This window comes from Ursus arctos, unplaced genomic scaffold (genome assembly GCF_023065955.2).
Source record: "Ursus arctos isolate Adak ecotype North America unplaced genomic scaffold, UrsArc2.0 scaffold_7, whole genome shotgun sequence".
Classification (NCBI taxonomy): domain Eukaryota; kingdom Metazoa; phylum Chordata; class Mammalia; order Carnivora; family Ursidae; genus Ursus; species Ursus arctos.
This window is the reverse complement of record NW_026623089.1, coordinates 29,205,777-29,225,354: the sequence shown is the minus strand read 5'-3', so window position 1 is coordinate 29,225,354 and position 19,578 is coordinate 29,205,777. Positions and strand designations below refer to the sequence as shown.

The following is a 19,578-nucleotide window of genomic DNA, read 5'->3' as shown; positions in this document are numbered from 1 at the left end:
GAGAAAGGTAGGCACCGCATAGCTAAGTAACTTGCACAAGGTTTGCAACTCTTGGGTGGTATAGTTAGGATTAACACCAGGTCTTCCAAGTCCAAGTCAGTGCTTTTTACTATTATATGCAACTGCTACAAATAATGGTACCTAACAGTAACTTTGTTCCGTGCCGCCATAAAAGCTCAGGCCTCCCAGAATGAGGAGGACTGGGCCTCGTGTTTTTATTGATGGACTGACTTTTGAAGTGATAATGGAACTTTGCACAATCATCGTTCAGTAGCTCTAGTAGGGAGCCCTGGGGTTCAAATCCTGACCCATCCATGTCCCGTTTAATTGACAAGGGCAGGTCGCTTCCCAACTAATTTCCTTTTCTTGTATATGTACTTCACAGTGTTGTCAGGAGGGTTAAGTCAGACGGTGCCGGGGAAAGCCTCAGCACAGCGCCTGGCACATATGAGGGCTCCGGAAAGAACACCAACCAATGGTTACTGGCAGAACTGACAACGCACTGGTGCATGCAACGCCCTACTGAGGTTTTAGAACGAGAAAGCTTTACGATGATTCCCGTTTCTACAGATGATATATCTGAAACTCAGCGAGTAAGGGACTGACTCAGGTCATGCAACTAGAAAGCTGTAGACCCGCGGCATGAACTCAAGCTATTCGGACTCCAAATCGTATGCTTCTTACTACACGGTGTTGCTTCTCGGGAGAGAAGGGAGCAGTGGGCACCACGGCATGCTTTAGAATAAGTCTAGCTATCCTGAATTTTCATCTTCCTCCCTTCTTTGAAAGGGACAATTACTGTCTTCCTAGTCTTACGGAAAATGCTGTGCAAAGGCAGCTTTGAGCAGCCCCTTCTATCATAACTGTCACCTTTAAGCCCTTCCTACGTAAAGATTCTACAGTCCCACCGCTAAGGAAGTGTTACTTGCATAACGAAGGAGACTTAACAAATCTGAAGAGCTTGCCTTGAGCACAGCATTCAAACTCTGCCCTGAAACTCTAGCCAGCCTCCATCCTCGCACTGCCACAGCGAAGGCAAGGACATGGCGTCCCAGCGGCTCAGCTGAGCCCTGCGCAGACCTGTGAGTGGGAATGCGTACTATTGCAAGCCATTGGCTTTTGGCGTTTGTTATTCAGCCTTATCACAGCAAAAGCTGACAAACAGATTGGTCAAACTCGGGGTGGGAGGCACTTACCCTGCCACAACGATCTCAAAATCTCCGTCATGGTCCACATCGGTGACTGCCACACCATAGTTGAGCTGGGTGGGGTTGCTGTCATAGTCAGGGGGCAGGACCGTGTTGGTGACTGCAGTGAACATGGGTTCAGCCCGCTGGGACCCCTCGGTGGGGGGCAGAAACTGCAGCAGCAGCAGGGACAGTAACATCCTGAACATCTGAAACCAAAAGTTACAAATGTTACTGAAAGATCTCCTAACCAAACAGCCCCAAGGAGGCACACGAGTGCCTTTCCCGCTGTTCACAGAGGCCATGGCCATCCCGAGGCTGCCACCTTTTCATAACACCTGCCCTGAGCACAGTGTCTAAAACTACAGCCTGCGTGCGTCACACCCGATCACCCTTCTCCTGCTCTGCCTTTTCTATCTCTATAGCACCTATCACTGCGTCATCTACTTACTCGTTATGCGGTTTATTGTCTGTCTCCCTTTGCTAGAAGGTAAGCTCCACCAGGGCAAGGATCATTGTGTTTTGCCTCCTCGTGCACACCAAGCCAAGGATAGGGTCTGGCACATAATAGACACTCAACACATACTTGTGGAAGGAAGGAAGGAAGGGAGGGAGGAAGGGAGGAAGGGGTCAGGTATAAATACATTGGCATCTCCCATACTCTGAAGGAAAGATTGGGGGAATGAAGAAGATAACCACTCTCAAACAGTCCAGGGGTGGAGCGAGACCCCCATGGGTATCCCGGTCTAGAACAACAGGAGAGACAGCGAAGGATTATCTTTCTACGGGACATACCCCAGAGGTAGCCTGGAGGGAATCTGGGAATTGGCAGGTTCCTCTGGCCAAGGTCCCTCCCTAGGGCACCTGGCCATCATCTCCAGATCAGGAAGCAGTCAGTTAGGGAATGTGTTCCAGCAGGATCTGGCGGCGGCACATCATTCACTTGGAGAAATTATACCATTGTGTGCGTGTTTTATTATAAATTAATTATGTATAATCCATTGTATAATTCATTATTATATCTCTAACATAACTCAGGGTGTTGCTGAGCAGCCTGGGGCCACGGGAGCTGGTGGCATGCACCCAGGAGACTGATGAGAATGGCCAAGGAGGTGGAAGGACTCCACCCTGCCTTTGCGTGAGCTACAGATGGCACCACCCGGAGACTCGCCTGCAGGCCTGCAATCAGAACTCACAGAGTGTTCTAAAGGCTCTGCTGGAGCGAGTCCCATGAAGCCTGAGCAGGTCCAGTCCTGCGGGCAAAGTGGTGCCTCCCTGCCTTCAGAAGGCAGCAGACCCCTTCTTGATGGAACCCTTCCTGCTGGCACACCAGTGCGTCTGGCAGCAAGAGCAAGGCTGAGTGAGGCTGATGTCTTAATGAACAGAGGATGCGAAGACTGACTCTCCATATGGAGACAGACGTTCTTGCCAGCAAAGGAGCTTGCCTCTGTTCAGGACCCAGAAACCCAAATGAAGGGCCCAGGCACTGCCTTCACAGTCAGACAGGATTCAGAAGCCTCCCTAACGCCTTGCTGGTGAGGCTGCGGAGAGACCCAGGGGCCGGGCTCCCACGGCAGGCAGGAACTAACCTCGGTGAGGCTTCCTGGGAAGGAGGCTCCTGCAGCGTGTGCATACGGCCCATGTCGGGTGTTGCGCCATCAAAGCGAGGTCAAGCCTAAATGACCGAGATGTCTGAACAAGACAGTATCTTCCACTGGGCTGTCTAATCACTGAAGGCAAACGCATCACTATGAGAGTTAAGCAACTCAGCAGGAAGTTTGGTTGGATAAAGGAAACTTATAATTGGATTAATGAGCAGCTGGTGGTAAAATGAGAAGCTATAGAGTATTTAATAACCAGTGTAGACATGCTGAAATGTGGGTTGGATCTGAAGGCCACTGGTCTTTTCAAGGTATGATCTCTATCGTAAGGACAGCAAATGAGTTTCAACTTGAGAGCCAGGTCCAATTCATTGGCAGTGGATTGAACGAGTACTGTGATCAGATTACAAGGCTTGCAATGGACAGAGAAAAGGAAAGTGGCACTGGCTATATCTTCTAGAAGCTAGTTAGTCCCTCCCAGGTACCATACCTGCAGTTTGGGTCACTGGCTCCAGGGAGGCAGGTCCAATCGGGATAACACAGAAGGTAAACAACCTTCTCTTTAGGTAACATCAGAATTCTGGAATAGGTTTCAGAAGCACATCACTACTGAAAAATACTGTAGAATAACTATTTTTTCTTAGATTGCACACTTAAGCAGGAAGCCTCAAAGTTCTTTAGAAGAGATTCATAACTTATAAAAGTAAACATCTGGTAGAAATTTTCTAATGAAGGCCATGAGGGACAAGAACCATGATCCAGTCTGTTGATTTTTACCTTTTCAGTGAAAAGGTGAACTTAAAAAAAAAAAAGATTATTTATTTATTTGAAAGAGGGAGACAGAGAGAGAGTGAGCAGGAGTTGGGGGGAGAGGGGCAGAGGGAGAGGGAGAAGCAGACTCCCTGCTGGGCAAGGAGCCCGACGCAGGGCTCAAACCCAGGACCCCAGGATCATGTCCTGAGCCGAAGGCAGATGCTTAACCGACTGAGCCACCCAGGCGCCCCACAAAAGTGAGCTCATAATTAAAGGAGCCAGATGAAAGAGGTAGCTGCTCTGTGGTAACCGTTTCTAGATAACCTAAAGCAAGATTACAAAATACGTATTACACCTAAGGGCTGACCTCTATTTGGCTTGGTGACCTTGAACAAGTCCACAGCCTTGTTGGGTCCCAGCTTTCTTCTCCAAAATGAGAGTTTGGGATAGACTCTGAGGGTCCTTTCTGCTCTAAAATTCTAGGATGAAATAAAGGATTTTTTTTTAGAAGCAGACCTTCAATAGTTTTTCTCTCCAGCTCCTTCTATAAACTTCAGACCAACCTGTGTGATTTTCCTTTCTGAGCACATTAAACATATTTTGAACAAAACAGCTTTTCGGCAGGGTTCTACAGTAGTTCCCCCACAGAAGCCAAGGCCAGAGAGGAATCAGCCATCATTAGTGTGGAATCTGAAATCACCCCACATGGACAGACCAGTGGACGGCCTTCCCAGCAGGGCAGAGGCGGGGGGGGGGGGGGCAGGGAGAACATGTACTTTACATGTTATTCTTCTGCTACGTCAAGGGCACTCAGTGCACCCACCCGGGCTGCTCCGAACCAGCGGTGAGTTAGAGGGGAAGCTGTGAGCCTGTCTCCATGGCAGATCAGGAAACAACTGTGGTAAAGAAATTCAGGAAAAGGTCTGGAAAATATCCACCTTCTACTCTCAGGGCTCGTGTGAAAGAAATCATCAAAGGGCCTTTCTGTACCTTGACTACTCAGACTGGTTCTCAGACCAGCAGCCTCAACATCAGCTAGGAGTTTGTTAACAAGCAGGATCTTGGACCCCACCCCAGACCTTATAAATAAGAATACGCATTTTAATAAGATTTCCGGTGACGCAAATGCACGTTAAAGTTTGAGAAACACTGCTCAGCAGGAGCTGTACACGGGCATCACTGGGACAGTTTTTTAAAAATACTGTTGTCTGACAATGATTTCTTGGACATGACACCAAAAGCACAGAGAACAAAAGAAAATATAGATAAAATGGATCACCTCAAAATTTAAAACTTTTGCACATCAAAGGACACTATCGACAGAGTGAAAAGACAACCCATAGAATGGGAGAAAATATTTGCAAATCCTATATCAGATAAGGGATTAATATCCAGAATATATAAAGAGTTCCTACAACTCAACAATAAAAAACAACCCAATTAAAAATGGGCAGGGGACATGAATAGATACTTCTCCAAAGAAGGTATATACAAATGGCCAATAAATATGTGAAAAGATGTTCAACATCAGTAATCATTAGGGAAATGCAAATCAAAACTACAATAAGACACCACTCATAGCCATTAGGATGGATATAGTAAAAGAAAAAGAAAACCTGGAAGATGGCAGTCATTCGTGAAGATGTGGAGGACTAAGACCCTTGTCCACTGCTAGTGGGAATGTAAAATGGCGTAGCAACTGTGGAAAACCACTGTGCAGCAATTCCTCAAAAAAAAAATTCCAAATACAATTACCATGTGATCTGGCAATCCCACTTCCAGGTTTACACTGGAAAGTGTAAGAAGGGGCTCAAACAGAGACTCGTACACCCATGTTCATAGCAGCATTATTCACAATAGTCAAAAGGTGCAAGCAGCCCAAGAGTCCATCGACAGCTGAATGGTAAACAAGATGTGGTCTATACGTAGGATGGAATATTATAACCTTTAAAAAGGAAGACAGTTCTGACACACGCTATGACATGGATGAACCATGAAGATATGGTGCTGAGTGAAATAAGCCAGTCACAAAAGACATATACTCTATAATTCCACTTATGTGCAGTACCCAGAGCAGTCTCATTCACAAGCACAGAAAATCGTGTTTGTCAGGGGCTGATGGGGGGAGGGGGATGGGGGAGTTAGTGTTTAATGGAGACGGAGCTTCAGTGTGGAAAGATGACAAAGTCTGGAGATGGATGGTGGTGATGTTTGCACACCAGTGTGGATGTGCTCAATGTCACTGAACCGTGCACTTAAAAATGGCTAACATGGCAAATGTAGAGACCAGATGTCTGGTCTCACACCGAGATATTCTCACTTAACTGCTGTAGGGTGCAGCAGGGGCGCATCAGAGTTCTAAAAGCTCCCCCATGTGATTATAACATGTTGCAAAATTTACGAAATGCTGTTCTATACCAGTGCTTCTCAAACTTTAATGTGTATGCGAATCATCTGGTGGTCTCGTTCAAGTGCAGATTCTGAGTCCCTAGACCTGCAGTAGGGTCCAGCGTTTCCTATTTCTAACAAGTTCCCAGGTGATGCCAATGGTCTACAAGTTACACACTGAACACAAGATTCCGTACCACAGCTCCCAGTCAAGAAACCTGGCTATATACTGCAGTGAAGGTGTGAGGTTAGCTCAGGAACCGGCTTCTCTGACTCTAGGTTTAAGGAGCTGAAATCAATCGAAGGTTACGCAATCCTCAGGGCTGTAGACTCAGTTTATCCTTATACGCTCAAAGTCCTCGCCGTCTTCAGCTCCAAGTTAAATTACCATACTCACTGTGAAGTGACAAAGAAGGATTCTGATTCCAGTCTTTCCAAAAAAGTGAGAAGGGAAGGGATGGAACCGGAAGGGGGGTCACGTCGAGGAGAAATGGGATGGCTATCATCAAATGCTACAGCTACAGAAAACAGGGTACGGGCAGGAATTTGCAGGCTAAGACAGAGACGCATGCCAATGTGTTCTTAAGAACCATCATAGCGCCTGGTACTAGTTGGTGCTCAATTAATATTTGTTAAGTGTGCAAAGGAATATGTCCAAATGGTAATGTGCATCAGCAGAGATTGCTTGCAACTTGTCATACAGTTATTTAAGAACTGTTCTTTCCCTCCAGCGAGGGTTCTCCAACTGTACCATGCTTACAAATCACCTGAGGATCTTGGTAGAAGGCACCGTCTGGTTTGGTAGGTCTGGGGTGGGGCCTCAGTTTCTGCGCGCTCACACAGTGTCACGTGACGCCTCTGCCGCTGGTCCGTAGACTTCACTTTTAGTAGCAAGGCTCTATCTAGACCGATGGTTCTAAACCCCAGCTGGCCAAGAGACTCACCTGGGAGTTTTTAGAAATATGATGGGGCCCAGGTCCTTCACCCAGTTTCTGGCTGAACTGGTCTGGGCTGGGGCTTGGGTGCTGTGTATTTTGAGAAGCTCCCCAGATGACGCTGATGGGAGGCCCAGGTTGAGAACCACTGCTCCAGCCTCATGGTCCTCAGAGACCTGGGAGTGTAAGCTACAGTCTGCTTTAAAGGGAAAAATGTTTCTACTCCTAAAATTCCTCACCAGCTTGTCGTAGTATCTGAAGAAACCCTACTTAGCTAGAGAATGTCACAGGAAGAGGTGAGATAGGGAGTTTGGGGAAGAAAGCCGAGCAGCCTGGCACTGCGTGAAGCGGAAGGGCCGCCGGCACCTGGCGTGACCTCACATTGTACATGGCTGACCTGAGACACCTCCTGTCACACCACTGTGAACATCTGAATCTTCTGGGAGAGCATGGAGAAGTTAAACATAGAATCAGAAAGTAGGTTGAACTGAAATTTTTTGTTTTCTCGAATGCTTGGGCATGAAACGCCTACTACGTATTCGAGCACTCTGAGCAGTACAGAGTCGGAGGTTAAGCATGTAGGTGCAAGGGAGGACATCCAGGGCCGAGCAGCCTGGAGGAGGCGAGGTTAACCGCCGAAGGCAGAGCTTGGGCCGAGGGGCGCAGGGCCAGAGCAGCCGGTGCCTCCGTAGGGAATGTGGGCTGCCTCCGTAGGGAATGTGGGCTGCTTCTGCAGGGGAGGTGGGGGGAGGGGGCAAAGAGGGGTCTGGCTTAACAAGGGCAAGGGATGGTAGGACTTGTGGTTCAGGCAGTGAGTAGACTTGCTTTGTAATAATAATTTAAAAAAAAATCTATAAGCAAACTTCTTGAACAATCTTCAGTAGGATAAAAAGAGGGGGAAAAAAACCCAAAGCCTGGAGTCAGGGACCTGGGTTTGGTTCTCACTCCCCCCTCCCCCCGCCCCAATCAACTACATAGTGACCTTGGGCATGTTCCTCCATCGTTCAGATCTTCTGTGTCATCATCTGTAATGTGGGAAGCAGAGGACACACCAGGGTTTCAAGGGTGAGGTGAGCTAGTGGACACCTGTTGGGGCCAGGCCGGGCAGCGCTCACTGCTTGTCTCCTTTCTTTCCACATGGGTAGTGTTAGGTCTCATAGTCTTTAGACATTGGCTGTGGGTCGGGTCACATGCAGCCAAACTCAGTTTTCTGTGGCCTTGGGACTTTCCTGAATTGGGTCTGAAAGCTGGTAACCAAGCAACCTAGATCTCGGAGTGGGGTCAGGCAGCTGTGGGGAGAGGCTTCCAGGGCAATTTCCAGGGCAAGCAGTTCTTTAGCAATTATCGAAAGAGCCAAGGATACCACCCCGCGCTCTCACAAAAGCAAGAGCCCAGATGCTTCAGATGTTGAGAATAAGCAGGGAGCACGGACCCTTTCCAGACACTGTAGGGGGGCAGAGTCTCACTCTACAAAAGAGCCCCAAATGCTTCAGAAGTTAGAAACGAGCAGGGAGCACGGACCCTTTCCAGACACCGTAGGGGCAGAGACTCTGGGGAGAAAGGCAGCGGCAGGAGCGCTCCGCCCCGCAGGGGCTGAGCCCCACGCAGGAGTGCCTGGAACTAAAGGCATCTTTGCGGAAGAGCTCCCAGAAGTTGTCTGGGTTCATTCACCCACCGCGACACTCCCCGGGGACCCTGTACCAGCCTGGGATTCTACTCTCAGCGCTGGGGTCACAGGGAGAAAGCCCGTCAACATCTGCAGTACAGGGTGAGGGGTGCTGTGGAGGAGGGAGCCAAAGAGCTAGCTAAAGGAGCTGGGGGGCGGGGCTGGGAGCTGGGAATGCTTCCTTAGAGGTAGGGGGGTGTCGCTGCAAGTTAAGTGCAAGGATGCTAAGAAGGCAGCTGGACAGGAGAGGCAGGAGGGAAGGGAGAGCATCCAGAGAGCAGTGGAGGACCTGGCTGTCACCCCAACCTGCCCTTCCAGCATTGCCTATGTAAGGCCCCGCTCCCTGGGTCAGGAGTGGGGAGGAGCCGTTTATTTCCCACTCCTGAGGTTTCCATCCAGAGGACCTTCCACTTGACTAGAGCAGTGGTTCTCAACTGGGGGCAATTTTGCTCCCCTACCTGCCCCCTGGGATACCTGTCAATGTCTGGAGACATTTCCTGTGGTCACAACCAGGGAAGGGAATGCTATTGGCATCTAGAGGGTGGAGACCAGGGATGCTGCCAGACTTCCCACCATGCACAGGACAGCCAGCAAAACAAGGAAGTCTCTAGGCCAAAGCATTAAGAGTGTGAGACTGAGAGCTTCCAGCCCCAGGGCCACATTCCTGGCCTCCCTCCTTCCCCCAGGTCCTCCTCCTGAGGGCTGCAGCTGGGACTCACAGATTGCTCAGTGTGCAACAACTGCGCGGGACAGCCCTTTCTGGACCTGCCTCCCTGCAGAGGCCAGTCTCTGCCACATGCTGAGGCTCAGCCCTTCCCCCACCCGCAGCGAGAGCTGCACTGGGAGGTGCCCCACAGACCCCACTCTGAAACCGGGCCTTCCAAACAGCCATATCTGTAACGATGGTGTCTGAGGTCTGCCTCCCTCCTCCCTTCGCCCTCCCCCTTTCTCTCTCTCAGTTGGTCCTGAACCTCAGTAGGGAAGGGGGATGCTGTTCACTGGGCTCCTTCAAACCTCAACACTGTCACTCAGTTTGGAAATCTGGTATCACAATCGGTTCTTCCTCCTTCCTCACCACCGCGGGATCACCGCGTCCACTCTGCTCTATGAATATTTCTCAGGAGTGCCCAGTCTTTCCATCCCCGCTGCTGGAGACTTGCCTCTCCTTCTCTCCCCTGAACAGTGGCAACACTTATTAACTGCCCCCTTCCTCTCACCTCACCCACTTCCACATGCCTGTGGGAGCTCTGTTTCTAATCTCAGAACGGATCACCTCTCTCTTCAGCTTAATTCATAGGACTCCGTACACAGGCAAACAGGTGTTCACCACAATTTCATGTAACAAGTCCTATAGGAGGAATGGGTGGTAATAGTCACACTTACCTACCCCCGACTGGGTGCCAGGCACTACTCTCGCCCTTTGCTTAGATGGTCTCTTTCAGTCCTCATGGTAACTTCGTGAGGGAGGTTTTACTATGGACCCCATTTCATAGATGAGGAAACTAAGGCATAGAGAGGTTAAGGAACCTCCTAAAGGTCACAAAGCTAGTGTGTGGAGGAGCCAGATTTGGTGTCTAAGCACACTGGCTCCGGCTGGCATTCTTGGACGTTCCACGGGACACATCCTCTCACTATACCGAACTTGTCTTACAGCAAGTGAGGTGGAAACACAGTGGAACAGAGGGGCAAACACCTCTGCCTGGGGGAGCTGGGGGAGGCCCAAGGGAGGGGTGGCGGCGAGGTGACCAAGGGGACAAGGTGGAGGAAGTGTCCTGGGCTGCGGGGCCAGCATGGCGTGTGGACGAGCAGGCCTGTGTTGTGCAATGAGGCTCTGCGTGGCTGGAGCACAGGATGGGGCAGGACGACCTCTGCGAAGGAGGGTGGAAAAGAGGGGCAGCCTGGTGAGCCACAGCAGCCAGAGGCTTGGGGAACCCCCGGGCTAGAGGGGTGTGTTAGAAAGACCCCTATAGCTGTGGGGTGTGGAGAAGCCATGGGAGGGTGTGGCTGGAAGCTGGGATGCCAGCTGGGAAGCAAACACTGGGCCTGGTGGGAGAGAAAGCTGGAGGTCTGGAGGGGCCTTTCCCTCGGCCATTTATTCGCTAACATCCCCATGCACCCACACCGTGGCAGGCCCTGTGCCCAACGCCGGGAGAACAGCTGGGAACAAATAAAGGCCTTGCCCCATGGAGTATATGGAGTATAATTTCCGAGGCCTCCGTCAGGGGAGTCTCTCCACCTTGTGTCTGTCCTGGTCCTCTGCATCGCCAAATGCTAGACCTTCTGCACCTCACCAGCCCCAGCGGCCACCACGTCCTCTGCATCTTCCCCGGCACCCAGAAAGTACAAGGCTTCCTCCTCTTTCCCTCGACCTGGGGAAAGCGCCACATGTTGCCTGCAGCTGGACTCACAGACAGAGAGCAGACCTGCTCCTGTTCCGGAAAAGGCAGATGCAAACTCAGGGGCCCCTGGCAAGGAGGTGCCCCAGACACCGGCAGGCTAATGAAACGGGGTCACTGAAAGTGAGCGGACAGGTGGCGTCTCCCAGCCCAGTGCACGAGGCAAATGAAATGAGATGATGCCTATTCCGTGCTGAGCGCAGTGCCCGGCCAACACGAAGCCCGTACGTGGCAGGGAAGAGAGAGTGCGATCGCGCTAAGACCACGGCTAACCACTATCTGTGGGATGGAGGAACCTGGGCCCACTAGGTACTCCCCTTCCAGGAGCAGTGGCCAAAAGTTGAATGGAACGCCTGGGACTGTCAGACCTTGAGGAATAGGCTTGCTTCCGTGACTAATTTGTCCAGGGAGCCCAGCGGAGTTCGTTGACTTCTTCAGTACTGCTTTCGAAACACAGGACTCCTCAATTTACTGACATACACACACGCGTACTCAGTTAGGAGACGCCCGTGGGCCAGTTTGGAAGACACCTGAGGCCTGGCTCCTAAGGAGCTTGCCGCCTACCAGCGGTGAGACACATGCAGACGGGTAAGCTCCGAGCAGCAACAGGGGCAAAGTGCAGAGGCAGCCCGGGGAAAGGAGGGGTTGGCTAGGCACGCGGGTGAGAAGGGCAGGGAGAGACGGAGAACGGAGATTCATTCCGCGGGAGCTGCATCCCAGGTGGACCTGCGGACCCTGGCGTGGCTGGGACACAGCGTGGTACCCTCGGTGAATGCAGCGGTGGCTGGAATGCGGTGCCTGGGCTGTGGCGGGCAGGGTGCAGGAGAAGGCGGGGTCGGCAGCTGGGCCTGTAGAGTCTGCCAGCTCGGCCAAGGTAAGGAGCCGGACTCACATCTCGGGAGGGAGTTTGAAGCGGGCTACAAGATAAGCCAGGCATTGTAGAAAGAGCGTCTTAGATTTGGGGCAGCTGTATGCAGGACAGACAGACAGCGCCTCTGGAGAGTGAGTGGGAGTCCCACAGAAGGGGTGTGGGCATCCTGGGGCAGTGGAGTCGTGTGACACTGGACGACCTCCAAAGTGCTCTTCCAGGCCTAGGAGTCTACGGGTCAGGGTTTGTTGTTGTTTTTTCCCCCCTAAATCACTTAAAACGCATTAACGGACCTTGCTGTTTAGAAGCATGCCCTGGGGAATCTTTCTGTGAAGCAGTGATTCACTCCCTAGTCCATCTTCAGTGGAAATCCAAAATATCATCTATTCTCTCAGCTGAAAGCGAGGCAAACCTGCGCTGAGCTTCCTGGCAGCCTGGGGGGAAGGAGAAAGGAAGGGGAGAGAGCACCCAGAGGAGGGTAAAGAGAAAGAGAACCCGGGCCTTGCTCAGGGCTCAGAGCTGGCCACCGTCTCATAGGGTGGGCCCTGGCTGGGCTCCTCGACCCCTGCTTGAGTAGTGGGACCTTGAGGTTTCTAGAGCCCTCTGGGAAGAAGGACCCAGAAGGAAAACTGGCCTCACTGATCCAGGCCAGTCTGGAGATCCACTTTCATACCAAGAGCCACCTCTGCCCCAGAACGGCCCCCTGCATTTGCTTATTTATCCACCCCCAAGTACCCACTGAGCTCTTCGACGTGCCAAGCACCACACTAGGCACGGAGTCCATGGCTGAGAACAAAAGACACAGGGCCTCCCCTGACACTGCTTACAAGACAGTGTTTCTTCTTCTCAGGGACTCTTGTGTCCCCACTGCCAAAGCCTCCTTGGACATACATAGCTTCTCCGATACAGCTGCGTGGCTATGATCTCCAAGGAAGAGTCTGTTCTTAGAAACCGGGATGAAAGGGAATGTGACATCACTTAGACAACGTGTCTGCAGGTGATGGAAAGGGCCTGTCTGCTTAGCTCCTCTCCTACAGGGCCAGACCAGGGTGTAACCTGATCCTCTCCGAGAGACTCAAGTGACTTCCTACCTCCAGCCCTGAGCACATGAAAGGCGAGACCAGAGATGGGCCTTCTGTGAGAAACACCAACGGAGGCTGCTCCCACCAGTCGTGCAAGAGCTCCTCTGCCCATGCAGGCCGGGATCGGGCTCCGGGGCCTGTTCCCCGTCCAGACAGCTGGGTCGGGATTTGTCTGACATGAGAGACATCGAAATAGGGTAGGGCAGAGATGCCGCGGGAGAACCTCCGCTTGGGGGCTGCTCTCCAGGCAGGTAGAGGCTGCCGTGAGGGAGGAAGTCCCCGCGGTCCCTCCCCTGGTCAAAGGGACAGCCTGAGCTCGGCAGTGATTCCTGTGACCTTGTTACTTCACTTGTTGGGTGCAAAGATAACAGTGACTAGAAACAACGGGAAGGGTCATTCTATACACTCTCTGCGCTTGCTAATTAAAGTGATATGTCAAAACGTCCCTTGGAAGAGATCTTTAAGAATATGTCTGTTAAGTAAACAAGGTTTTACTAATTAATGATACGCCTTCCCATCCCTCCGTGAAGTTCCTTGCAGGACTTCCCTGTGCCAGGAGGGCTGAGCAGGAGAGTGAAGTTGCCACCTCCCCTTCCCGGAGGGAGTGGGGACAAATCCAATCGCTCGTCATTTGTGGAGCTATCAGTTTCTCCTCCGGATGTTGATCAGATTTCCTGGGCTGGAACCAACTTACAGGGCCAGGGTACTGGAATTTTTCCAAGAAGAAACGCTTTGCTTCTTACGAAGTCAACATGATTTCTTTCAAGGAAAATTTTTGTCCTTTTTTTTTTTTTTTAAGTGGCTAGGGTTTTTGAAGGGCAAATCTTTGGACTTTTCTCTAAAGATAATGATTACGATATACTTATTTGCTAAGACCACCCCCCCCACCGCTACACACACACACACACACACACACACACACACACACTCACTCAGAGAGGCATGGGGGTGGGGGGATGATGCACCCAGTATTACACAATGAGTCAGTGGCACAGCCAGAAATAGAACTTTCCTAACTCCCAAATTCTTAATAATAGCAATATTAATAATAGTCTCTTTATAATTTTCCAAGTGTTTTCACAGCTCACATTTAATCTTCACAACATCTTTGAAACAGTTTGGATAAGTCGGTCTCAGCAAATAGGAGATCTGAGTTCCAGACCAGCTTGGCCACTTGCTTGTAGTAGGACCCTCACTAGTCTTTCCACCGCTGCAGATCCTAGTGTCCTGAGCTGTGAAATGGGGGAGCTGGATGAGGGCACTTCTGAAATCCCTCCCACCTCCAGCATGCTACGACTCTGTGGGGTGATGCTCCAGCCCAGGTTTCTCAGCCCTGGCACTGTTGACATATTAGGCCAGACAATTTTTCTTTGGGGGGGGGCTGTCCTACATATGGTAGGGTGTCTAGCCTCATCCCTGGCCTCAACCCACTAGAAGCTAGCAGCACTCCCGAGCCCAGTGGTGACAACCAAAGATGTCTCCAGACACTGCCGGATGACTGGGGGGCAATGCAGACCCTCTAGTCACTGCCAAGGGATTTCAATAAGGTCAAGATCATGAGTGGTTCAGTGACAAAAGGTCTTCCTGTCCCCAAACCCTCCACACCTCTCTACTTTTCCAATGTAGCCTCCAAGTTCTTTGCAGCTTCTCATTTCTTAAATGCCCTAAGTGGTCCAGGGTGTGTTTGGTGTGATAATGAACCAATCGATTTCATACTTTTTCCTAAGCAGAGTTCACAGGTTTATGTCCCCTAAGCAACCAGCCAGGCTCCCCAGAAATCCCTCATGGAGCCCCGGCTGGCCTGGAAGCCTGTATCTGCAGCCTGCAGGAGGCTCGGTGAGCACGGATTTGTCAGCACTCTTAAATCACTGGGCTCCGAGGAAGGCTTCTCCCAGCACAAAGATCCTTCCTTAGGAATCAATAGCTCAGGGCCCTACATCACATTCAGAATTATCCTGGGACCTGTAAAATTTCTTTTCCCCAAGTATGGCAGAAGCCCCAAATGAAAACCCCAAGGTAGGGGAAGGAAGAAGGCGAGGAGGGAGCCCTGCCAGGAAGGCCTTGTCCATCAGCCCAGATGCTTCTGTGAGCGGAGGCTGATGTGCAAACCTGGACACTCAGGCTCGCTCGCTTGGAAAAGGAAGAATCAGTGTGGTTCCCAGTGATCCCGCAATAATATCCCCTTCCAGCTGAATACCTCCTTATATCTCGCCAAGGGCAGAGGCATGTTAAAGACTATCTTCCTTGATCTTCACTATCCTACCCTTATCACAGGGTTGCCAGCTTCACTGTTTTGCAAAGAAGGAAACTGAGGCATGCAGAGGTCAGGCAGTTTGTCCAAGATCTCTAAGCCAGTAAGTGGGGGGAGCCAGATTCTAAGCCCGTGTCCTTTCTATTACACTGGGCTGCCTTCCCAACGAGAGTAGGGTAAGGAAGGGTCAGCCATCTAGTGGGGCTCATAGAAAAGGGCGACTTCTTGTTTTCTCAGGGTCTAATGCCACATCTCAAACTCTACGTCCTCTCCCCATTCAACCAAAAATCCAGAGATCCTGTGCTCTAGCCATATTTCGTGTAATAATAATATTCCTCTCCTTAACCAGACTAGATCAAGCCTTGGGAATGCAGGCACATTTCTTCAGCTAGAACCAGGAGCTGGCACCCATCTCAAGCACAGCCCCTCACAACCCCACTTCCTAAAGGAGGGGACTGCTGCTCTCTGGTGGTCCACATAATCTTACTACCTCCCTCCTCCCCCTGAAGACTAAGACCCAACTTGCCTGTGAGCCTGAAGGAGAAGAAGAAACTCGAGCATCTTCCCTGGCAACAAGCATCCCTTGGGTGAGCTTTAGGGACAGAAGACGATCTGGCTCTCCGGATTCTGGCTTGGCAGCACTGGTTCCTCCTGAGAGTCACCACCGAGTCTGCTGAGGCTCCGAGGGGACCCCAGAGGAGCTCTATGCCATGTGCCAAGGAACAGGGTGGGGAGAGGAAACAGAGAGGCGGCCCACAGGCCACTCGGCAAGCCTCCTTCCCAAGGCCCAGCTCAGATGTCGACAGTCAGACTCACAGAACAGAAAAAGGGCAGTGGAAGTGGTAATATCTTCCAGGTCACCCAAGGAGCCCTAACATGAGGATTTTGCAAAAATAGAACATCCTACACTCTGTCCTTGAGCGGGGAGCAGCAAAGATGGGGAAGTGGGCAAGTAATGGTTGGGAACTCTCACTCAGGATCTGAGTAATGGAGGTGCCACAGGCAGTAGTGTGATGCAGGACAGGGAGAGCCTATGCCAGCATGCCCTAGTGAGAGAAAGAAAGAGCTCTGGTCTGGCTTCTGAGACCACAGCGAGGGACTGGGCGCTTCCGATTCCTACATGCGTGAACTGAGAACCAGAGTTGCTTTGTTTCTGCCTAAAAGACTTCTTGGAATAACGAGATAAGATAGTGGACGGAAGGGAAAAAGCAATTCGGAATTTCTATTACCTGTGTATGTACATTACAAGACCTTTACCTGCTCCTCGCTCTGAATAATTGATTTGAAGGAAATTTTCCCAAATTTACTAAATTTATTAATTTACCAATGTCAGCAATTATGAATACCTAGTGTGCTGAGAACACACGTCCATCTCCATAGTAAAGAAGAAGCAGGTCACAGGATTGGAAAGAGCCCTGTGTAGAGAACCGGGAATCCTGAGACCTAGTCCAATGTCTTCCACCAAATAGTCATGTGACCTTGGGCCAGACACTTGCCCTGACTGGGCCTCAGCTTTCTCGAAATATGTAAATTATGTATGCATGTGAGTGTTGGGGATGGGATGAGGTTGGACTAGGTGCTCTTCAAGGATCCTCCCTTCTAGCCCTAATGTTCTTGGACTCCATGAGCTCCTAACGAATTCAAAGGACCCACCAGAGCCGAGTCCAAAGGAGTGACCTCTGAGAGCAGGTGGGACTGAGCACTAGCTCTTTCCCTGGAATGCTGTGCGCGCACCTGCCCCATTGCACCTGAGATCGCAGGACCACCTAACGTCCGGGAAGCCTGTGGTAGCAGAGCTCCCATCATGAAGGTGAGGTCTGGGGGCTGTGGCCCGGGCTTGCCCAAAGTGTTTAGTTACCATGGTCAGTAAAGGGCAAGAAGTGGGAAAGTCGTGGTCTTGAGCTGGGTGCCTTTTGCGCCCCCTACTGGACACCAAGGAGCCTGCTCCACCTTTAACCTTCCATCACCTAGGCAGGCAGCAAGAAGATTGAGAACAGGAGACTGCCATAAGCACTTTCATAGTACTGCCTTTGTGGCCCATGGTCCTCTTTCCACAATGGTCTAGGTTTGACTCCCTAGTATGACACAGGCGTTTGGTGCACACATTCACAGGGACACTCCCGTGCAGCGATAGGACGTCTTAAGCAAACGTCAAGGTGCCAAGTAATAAACATCAGGGTTCACAAGGCCAGCTGCAGCACAGATGGACAGAAGGGAAGAAAGAGAAACAAGCAGGTATCTCGCTGCACAAATCCCCAGTGGAGAGAAGGTGTAGGGAAACGCAGCAGAAAAATGTTGACTGCAGGCAGAGGATGGGGCTGGGTTTGGGGGTATGGATTGATAACCCCCATAGAAGATCTCCAGGCTGAAGCAGCTACCCTAGGAGTTCAAAACCCCCACCGTGTTCACAAATGGGGTACAGGTGAAGGATACACCCCAACTGAGCAACATGCCTTTGACCTTCTCCAGAGTCCATTACGCCAACTGGAAGTCAGAATATTCTAATTGTGGTCCACTGTGCCAGCATCAAGACCCTAAACTCCCTTCATTGCTTCTTAAATTGACTTTAGGAGCTGCTGCCAGGATGATGTTCTTAAGTCAGAAGGAGAGAAAATGCTTCCTCAAGAGCTATATTGGAAGAACCGCTATATTGGAAGAACCGCCATGTTCCCACTTTTCCATCCTCCATCTCCCCTCCCTCATGGCCGAGAGTGAGGTACAGCATGACTCTGAATTCACTCTGATTCAGTCTTGGGTATCTCCAGCCCCAAGTCATCAGGGTAAAAAGGTCTCCCATCAGTAGAGATTCTCTTCCCCGGTGAGTTCTCCCCTGATTCCTGACAGCACTACAGAGCTGTCCCCTATTCTTGGAACCCTTTTCCCTTCTTTTCCATCTGGCTTCACTTGGGAAGTCCTGCACCCATCCCAGAAGACATCTCAAGTGTGACTCAAGAATGTGTCCTGCCTGGAGAGCTGAAGCACCTCCTGGGACACGCAGAAGCCACACTAGGTGCACACCCCGCCACCACCACCAGCAATATTCATTAGTCATCCCGGAGGAAGGGGAGTGCCCCCTCCCAACCCCAGGAGCATTCCCCGACCACTCTGGAAGGTTCCCATCCAGGCTGGGATGACTTTGGATTCTTGAGTTGGTTTCTGCAGAAACGGGACTAACCAGAGCTCCCAACTACTGTACTGCGAAGAGGCGCGCTGCATTGTCGGGCATGCCCCCAAGCCTGGCCTGCTGCCCCATCAAAGCCTCCATGTGCCCCCACGGGCGGAGGAGGACCCCGGCTCCCCCGGAATGCCTGAAGCTGGTTTGCCCGAGACAGGCTGCGAGCGAGGAGACCACACCTCGGTCCAGCAAAGGCAGCGGGCAGCTACGCTGCTCGCGGGGCTAGCTCCCGGAGCTCTCTGCCACCCAGCGCTGTGCCTAGGAGCTCGGCTTCCCCGGGGAAGAAGCGCCAGCTCCCTGGGGCTCTTCCCCATGCTGGCAGCATGGTCACCCGATCGAGGCCAGTAGCTTCCCCGGCCCGAGGCTGAGCCCCGCTGGGTGACTCTCAAATACCCCCGGCACATCCCTCCTCACCCGCTCCGCCCCCCTCGCAGCCCCAGTGCCCCCTCCCCAAACGGCTGACCTCCAGCGCGCCCCCAGCACCTTCCCCGCCAGCTGGGCGGGCTGTGGTCCGCACAGCTCCGCTCCCACCTCTCCTCCATCCCCAGCCCCGCGCACGCCTAGCCCCCAGCCCGCGGGGGAGGCTCGGCACGCCAGTCGGGTCCTGCGCCTCTCGGCAAGTTGGCGGCACAGCCGCCGCCGCCGCCTTCCGCGACGGTGTCCGTCTTCCCGGTTCCCCGGCGGCGTCCCCGCCATCCCTGCGGGCGGGTCGGGAGGGGCGCGCAGGGCGGGAGAAACTTTCTCCGCCTGAGGGAGTGGGGGCACGGGAGCGGGTACTCACGCCGAGGTCAGCGCTCGGAGCCATCTTCGGGCTCTCTCTGCCCCACCGCCTGGGGGCGTCGGAGCGCGGGCGCTCGCTGCCGCCGCCGCTGCCGCCGCCGCCTTCCAGCTCCCAGCCCCGGTCCCGGGCTGGCCTCGAGCCTCCCGCCCCGCCACCGCTCGCTCGCTTTATACAACTCCACTCGAGCGCGCCCGGGCTTATGTAAAGGCTGGCGGAGACCCGCAGCCAATGGCGCGGCCGCTGGAGCTGGGGGCCCCGGGCGGGGGGCGCCCGCGCGGCCAATCGCGGCGCGGGGAGCCCGGGCAGCCGGTGGGGGAGGGGACGCCTCCCCGCTCTGATTTAGGAGCGGGGATTGCGGTGGCAGCAGCCGGCAGCCGGGCCGGCCCGGCGCGGCGGGCGCTGGGGTGGGCGGCGGCGCAGGCGGCGGCGAGGGCGGGTGCCCCCCGCACCCCGCCGCTGCGTCGCGTAACCTTCAGGAGGCAGCGGGGCCTGGCG

The 19,578-nt window shown here is 52.6% G+C and overlaps 1 protein-coding gene across 2 annotated transcripts in view; it reads right to left on the bottom strand.

Moving 5' to 3' along the window:
• Positions 1–19,257, bottom strand: part of CRTAC1 (cartilage acidic protein 1) — a 150,906-nt gene extending 131,649 nt beyond the window's left edge. For both annotated transcript variants that reach the window (XM_044382021.3, XM_026493816.4), the window contains exons 1-2: positions 19,084–19,257; positions 1,197–1,396 (exon numbers count right to left, since the gene is read on the bottom strand). In XM_044382021.3, coding sequence (XP_044237956.2) covers positions 1,197–1,396; positions 19,084–19,107 — 224 coding nt within the window. In that variant the 5' untranslated portion in view covers positions 19,108–19,257. The remainder of the gene's footprint in view (positions 1–1,196; positions 1,397–19,083) is intronic.
• Between the last annotated feature and the right edge of the window lie 321 nt (positions 19,258–19,578).